Source organism: Cucumis melo, chromosome 4, assembly GCF_025177605.1.
Source record: "Cucumis melo cultivar AY chromosome 4, USDA_Cmelo_AY_1.0, whole genome shotgun sequence".
Taxonomy (NCBI): domain Eukaryota; kingdom Viridiplantae; phylum Streptophyta; class Magnoliopsida; order Cucurbitales; family Cucurbitaceae; genus Cucumis; species Cucumis melo.
This window is the reverse complement of record NC_066860.1, coordinates 26930912-26938178: the sequence shown is the minus strand read 5'-3', so window position 1 is coordinate 26938178 and position 7267 is coordinate 26930912. Positions and strand designations below refer to the sequence as shown.

The window sequence follows — 7267 nt, the reverse complement described above, 5'->3', positions numbered from 1 at the left end:
ATAAAGACCATAACACGCGCATCATATTCATCAATAAATGTATGACAATTTATGCATATTATTGTAAATATGAAGAGGTATATATTTACAAAATCAGAGAAGACAAATAACTACTGTATCTCAACTTATATACATTACTGTATATATGAAGGGGTACATATAAACTAATTTTGGCAATTGATATTCCTTGGGGACTGTATGTAAACATATATGCAGTGATATATGTCTAAAATAAATATTCGGGAATATAACGTTAAACGTTCTAGGAATACTATTATTTAATGGAGTACAAAAATATAACAAATTGAGGGAGAGAACTAACCGGATGTATGTGAAGGCGGATGGAATTGAAGTAATTCAATTGATTTCCGATGATTAAGCTCTGAACACAATGATGGAAAAAGACTTTCCAAATGTAGAACGTTGGAAAATTGATTTTCGGTGGATGATGTAATGGATGTGATTTCCGGCGAAGGAAAGAAATTCAATTGATTTACGGCAAACTAGCAAAAGAATGAACTGGATGGAATTGGTTAAGAAATCAAATTATTTTTCAACGGAGGATCAAACATAATTGGTGGAGAAATTGATATACAGGAACCGGTGAAAATTGATAATGCGAATAAGGCGGCGGACGACGTATGATGAATAATTAAGAAATATATTTTTGAATTTAGAAATATATTTTTGAAAATAAAATTCATATTAAAATATATATTATTTGATTATAATTTAAAATCAATGGTAACGTTTTTTCATTAATATAAAGATTTCATATTAATTAAAAACATAATTAAGAAAAATTATATTTTACACAATAATGATAAAAATAATGTGAATAAGGAAATAATTAATTCTTAATTTCGAATTTGCTATATAATTAATGTTAATCATAAGGATAAATCATCCCAAAAATATGTGAATTCCTAATTAAGTAAAAAAAAAAGATATTTGGGAAATTTATTAGTCAAAATAGGTCTCTTGTCTAAGTCTTAAAAAAAACCGTGGAAATAGCAAATTTATGGATAGAAAAAAGAAAAATAGCAAACTATTAAATTATTTTGATTTATGACAAAACTAATTGTCAGAATAATTTTTTCATTTTTTTCTGCCTGAAATTATCCCTCCACGAATGACAATTGTCCATATGAATTTCATAGTAATAGAAACTCATGTCCTACCGCGACAGAATTTGTAACTTGCTATCTCCTCCAGGTCTGGGGTCGGAACTCGATCTTAATACGGTGGTGGGCATCTCAAACCCAGCCTAAAGGTTCGAGGAAAGAGAGAGTTGGAAGATGTGGTGGTTCTGGTTGACTGCGGAGCTACCCATAATGGAATTAGACACCGTGTGGTGGAGAAGGTTCAAGTTTCACGGAAGAACTACGGTCTCATCATGGGAAGTGGAAGGGCCCGGCAAAGGGATTTCTAAGAACTACGTGGTCACCTTGGAAGGTCATAAAAGAGGACAGATTACCTCTTCCGTTGGGGGGAGTTGATTTGATCCTTGGAATGCAGTGGCGGAGAACCTTGAGTGTGACAGAGGTGGATTGGAAGAACTTCACCCTGACGATTGGTGCGGGAAAAGAACGATATTCAGAGGGACCCAAGGAGAAGAGAGGTTTCGCTAAAATCCTTGCAGAAAAAAAAAGTGGAAGAAGAATCAGTGAATGAACTCGTCCTTCTGAGACCTCTCCCCTTGCTCTTCTACCATCTCTAACACTGCTGTAATCGTCCGTAATTCCAGTCCTCACTATACAGTGTACTTGTTGAGATCAAAAAATCAAACAAAATATCACATATCATGAATACAGTGTATTTGTAAATACACTCACTTATGATAATTATTAACTAAATCAAAAATATTATTATATTGTTTCAACAATCCCTAAATATATGCAATTTGTTTCAACATCCCTTAATTATCAAGATAAAAGTCAAGAAATTAACGAAAAATAACTTCAAAGATTCAATAAAAAATAACTTCAAAGATTCAATTTTTTATTTTTCGAATTATAGATTCAAAATTGAATCCCTCCCTAAAATCATGTCAAAGATAATGCAATATCCATTAATTTCATCATTTTTTATTTTTTAAATTATTTACCAAAAAAACATACATAAGTAATTTTAGATTCAAAATTGACCTTTTGTATTTTTTAAATTATTTAAGGAAAAATATACATTAATTAATTAATTTTAGATTTAAAATTGAATCTCTTCCTAAAATCATGCCAAAGATAACGAAATATCCATAAATTTCACAAATTTTTATTTTTTAACTTATTTATGAAAAAAACATACATAAGTTATTTTAGATTCAAAATTGACATTTTTTATTTTTTAAATTATTTACGAAAAAAATATACATAAATCAATTAATTTTAGATTCAAATTTGAATCCCTATAATGCAATATCCATTAATTTCATCATTTTCTATTTTTAAAATTATTCCTAAAATAATGGATATCTTCTTATCACCTGACCGCTACATCAAACTACAACCCGAGAGTTACAGAAGTGCATAGTAGAGTAAAAAGAAAAACAGATAATCATTATTGAATTTATGGAGTATATAACAATCATAGGTCACGGAAGATATGGTTCCCATCATAATTTTACTCCATACAAATTATATGGAGTAAAATAGAAATATGACGTTTGAATTTGTAAAATACAAGTTGTACATCTTAATTTTATTAAGATTATTGCTTTGAATCTTTAAAATTATGCCAACAATAGTATTTGTTATACGAAGTGGTTTTAACTCAGTTTGAATCTCTAAAATTATGTCAAATATAATGTTTGAGTCCCTATATTTAGTTTGTATCTTATATGAAACAATAATGTAATATAATCTCTCATATGTCACGGATGACCATTGTCCATATACAAATACATTGTGTTTGTTAAGAAAAAATCAAACAAAATATCACATATCAGGAATACAGTATATTTGTAAACAATAATTCTTAAATAAATCAAAAAATATTATATTGTTTCAACATTCCCTAATTATTAGGATAAAAAATACAGGGTATTAATTTTAGATTCTTAAATTGAATTCCTAAAATTATGCCAAAAGTAGACAATCCATTAATTTCACCATTTTTTATTTTTCAAATTATTTACGAAAAAATATATAGATTCAAAATTGAATTCCTAAAATTATGCCGAAGATAATGGATAATCTATTAATTTCACCATTTTTATTTTTTTAATTATTTACGAAAAAAAAACACACATAATACATCAAGTTTAGATTTTTAATTTGAATTCCTAATGTCAAAATTTTGAGGTAAAAATTTTCAACATTATTATCATAAGTTATTAAGATTTTATTTAGTTGGGTGTTAAAGTTATTTAAGTTTGGAAAAGAAAATAAAATAATAAAAAAAGATGATATAAATTTTATAATATTATAAAATAATATAATATAATATGAATTATATTATTATTATTATTATACTTTTTTTAAACCCTAAATTCTCATCGTATTCTTTATCTCAGTCGCAGTCCCTCTCATCTTCCACACTGTCGCTTTCCGTCAGCCATCGTCGCATCTTCACGAACCTAGCTACCGCTGTCACACGCCGTTCGAGCCGATCTCCTAGTTACTCGAGCCGCTCGCGTCGTCTGCTCCCTACTGAGCCGTCTAAGCTGCTTTCTTTGTTACTCGAGTCATGTAGGCTATTCTCTTCCAAAGTGAAGAACGAGATGCTGAGGATTTCAATTACTTCCAAACTTCAAATAATAAATAGGATGTGAAATGATGGGTGCATAGTTTGCGTTAATTATAGGATATTTGTGGATTATGTTATAAATGTATTTAGAAATCACATCTATCAATTAGGTGGGAACATTTAAAATATTGTTCTCCTATTTATTATTTATAAATTTTCTATTTTGCTATTTCGTCCATTTAAAAATAAAATTGTTATTTATGGAGACTAAACCTGTTGACAGCCCAAGAAAAATACGAATTCCATATAATTTCCGTGGGCCTAAGCCCAAAAAGAGAAGCATTTGGCCCATTAAGCCAATGATCGAACTGCTCATGGGAACAAAATGGGAATTTATTGTTTTCTTTTTTTCCTCAACCTTTATAATATCACCGGAGAAGCAACGTGCAACATAGAAAGTTTAGAAACGAGATTGAAGACGAAGACGAAGAAGAAGAAGAGAAGAGAGAGAAAAAACGAGAAACAGCAACAACAAAGAAGACGACCGCCATAGCCGTAGCTCAGTTTTCAATAAGCTCTGCAGCTCCAAACTCACTCAATCACACCTTCTCTCTTGTAATGCCGAGAATTTCCACTCTCGAAACCCGATTATCCCAAGAATTTTTCAGGTCATCGAGTCTCCATAATTGATCGACACGATCGGAGCTCCAATTAGCCTTTGGAGATCTGGGTTTCCGTCATCGGATTATCCTTTTTCCGTCGTTGGTCAGAATCTTTCTCCTCTCATTGTGAGTATTCTTCTTCTTCTTCTTTCTTCTTTTTCCTTTTCCCATTTTTCATCTTCGCTTTCTGCTTCCATGCGTTCTAACAGTTTTCGATTTGGCGAGGGTGTGTTTTTCACCAGATCTTGTCATTACAGATCGTTATCTCCAGTTCTGTAATCTCATATGCGATTTCCCTTTCTCTATCTGGAGTTCTCCGATAACTTGAGAAAGGGAGACGTTTCTTAGTTCTCTAACATTATCGGATTCATTCTGTTTTCACAGTTGTCTGAATTGGGAATTTCTGTAAGGATTGACGAATCTCTGGTTGTTTCTTCCTTCGCAGATATGGAGACGGAGGTGAGAAATCAGAACCAGAGAGGATGTAAGGCTCTGGAACCGGAAGTTTTCTTACAGTGGGGAAAGAGGAAGCGTCTGCGGTGTCCTAGGAACAAAGACCCAGAGATCTCCGAGCGATTATGCGGCAGTCTACGGAAGAAAATCGGATCTCGGAGCGGTCGCTGTGTGATTTCTGCTTCAGAAAAAGAACGGATCCCACTCCAACCAAATCGTTTAACTAGGTCAGAAATCGACGCCCCATTCCAATTATGCTATACTCTTAGCAGATTAAAAGAAAAAAAAGGATGATTATGAGTGGAATTTCTTGATCTATTGCTTCAATTTGTGTTTTTATGGGCTATATATTTGTTGTTGTGTTGTGTTATTGCGTCTTCTTCTTCCTCCCCCAGCTAGAAAAAGAGCGCAATTCAAGAGAAGATGTTTCTCCAGAAATAATGAAAGGTAAAACAATCTTGTGTTGTTGTTGGATCTGTTTGGTGACAGGAATTCTGAGGGCGTTACTACGCTGCGTAACGGTGGTGCAGGCACAGCGCCGTCGCCGGAGAAGGAAGACCGTTACTACTCCACCAGAGGATCCACGGCGGCGGTAGTGGACGAGAACGGCCATGAGGAAAGAGGAGGCAGCTTTGTTTTACCAAAGCTGTTGATTGCTCTGTCAAGCAAAGAAAAGGAAGAAGACTTCATGGCCATGAAAGGCTGCAAGCTTCCACAAAGACCTAAAAAGAGAGCCAAGATGATTCAGAGAAGCTTACTTGTAAGCAACAACAACCATCACAAAATGTGGTTTTTGTACAAATGACCTATTTCTCGAGGGTGCGAATGACCCAAAAACCAAATGAAAACTAACATTTTCTGACGTACCATGGCACTTCTGCTTTAGGATCCCTCGAGCTGTTTCCATTTTTATTTGGGTCATTTTGCATCGCCGATTCTTGGTCATCCGTACAAAAATCTTACTCGAATTTCTCCTTATTCTTCCATTCATGGCTTAGTTATTGGATGTTTGTGTCAGCTGGTGAGCCCTGGAGCATGGCTGACGGAAATGAGCCAAGAAAGATATGAAGTTAGAGAAAAGAAGACAACGAAGAAGGTACAGAAAACTTTTGTTTCATCTTTAATCTTCTTCTGCTAAATTGAGATATGGGTTGAAGTTGAAAATGCTTCTTCTTCCTTGTTGGGTTTGAATTTGCAGAGGCCAACAGGGCTGAAAGCCATGGGAAGTATGGAGACTGATTCAGAATGAGGATGTCTGAAAATTTTGAAAACTCAACTAACCCTTTTGATTCTTTTTTGGGAATGGTGAAATTTGAACGAAAGAAGAATAGAAGAGAGAGATAATGTGAATCTCATCCTCAGTCTCTGATCTGCTCTTTTGGAAACTATGATTCAAAGTCTCAATTTGGCTTTGGATTTGACGATGCTAAAGAAGTCCACTTTTGGGGCTGTGTTAGGCAGAGCACCGAAAGCGATGGATTGTTTACAAATTAAAGAAAGAAAAAACAAATGAGATCGCCCCTTTTTTTGTGTATATTATGTAATGTAAAAAAATTGGAGAAAAATCTTGCATCTTGTGACCATCATCCATCAAATGGAATGAAAATTTATCGATTTTCTAAGCCCCTCCCAAGTGCTAACTTTACATCAGTAAGGTAAATATTTGGATGGGTCAATGACAAATATAGGAAAATATTTTAAAATTCTAATAAGAAGTTTATCAATAATATGCCATAGGGTAAATATTAAGACTATAGTCATTAGACTTCGATGTATTTATACTTTTTCAAATGTTGGTGTGCATCCCATTATTATTTATTATAATTACCCTATTTTTGATTGATTGGGAGAAGTATAATATTAATTTTAAATTGATTAAATTAATCGATTTGTGAAACTACTATATTTTAGATTTGAGAATATGGAATTAATCATTCTAAACGTTTTGTATTGTTTTGTTTGATTGTATCTTTTTTTGTCTTGTTTACCTCGAAATTTTAGTACGTGGAAGATAATTTATTTGGAAAACTTCTTTACTTTCACTTTTTTACAAATGGGTATTGTCAAAAAGTCAAGGTTATTGTTCAATCGATATAATCATTCCAAACTATTAAATTATTGTAAAGTTTAAAACCTCTTCTAGTAAAATTAAACTAAAAAAGAACACAATATAACCATTCTATAAAATTAAGCATCCAAAATTGGTAAGTGTAGATAGTACTTCCAATAAAGTGTATATTATATAAAAGCTAGTTCCCTATCTCTATGGCATCTTAATTTGCACAAAATTCTACTAATTGGAGGACATTTGCTTATAAGTGACTCTTTTGAGGTATGGTATCAAAAAGGACAATACACTAATTATGACACATAAATTTGGAGGTTGACTTTCTTTAAATAGTGTATTGACGTTAGTCTCTAAACTTTACGCCGGTAGAGTTTAATCTTTTAATATATAAAAAAAATGT

At 32.6% G+C, this 7267-nt stretch overlaps 1 protein-coding gene across 2 annotated transcripts; it reads left to right on the top strand.

Annotated features, from left to right (window-relative positions):
• The first annotated feature begins 4091 nt into the window (after positions 1 to 4091).
• LOC103502965 (uncharacterized) lies at positions 4092 to 6421 on the top strand. 2 transcript variants are annotated; one of them, XM_017047878.2, is made up of 5 exons: positions 4092 to 4472; positions 4731 to 5026; positions 5289 to 5559; positions 5818 to 5895; positions 5998 to 6421. In XM_017047878.2, the coding sequence occupies exons 2-5, from the start codon at positions 4794 to 4796 to the stop codon at positions 6046 to 6048; spliced, it is 633 nt and encodes a 210-aa protein (XP_016903367.1). In that variant the 5' UTR covers positions 4092 to 4472; positions 4731 to 4793; the 3' UTR covers positions 6049 to 6421. The 2 variants fall into 2 exon arrangements, with proteins under 2 accessions (XP_016903367.1, XP_008465311.1); XM_008467089.3 differs by having other exon boundaries at positions 4094 to 4472; positions 4792 to 5026.
• Positions 6422 to 7267: the final 846 nt, after the last annotated feature.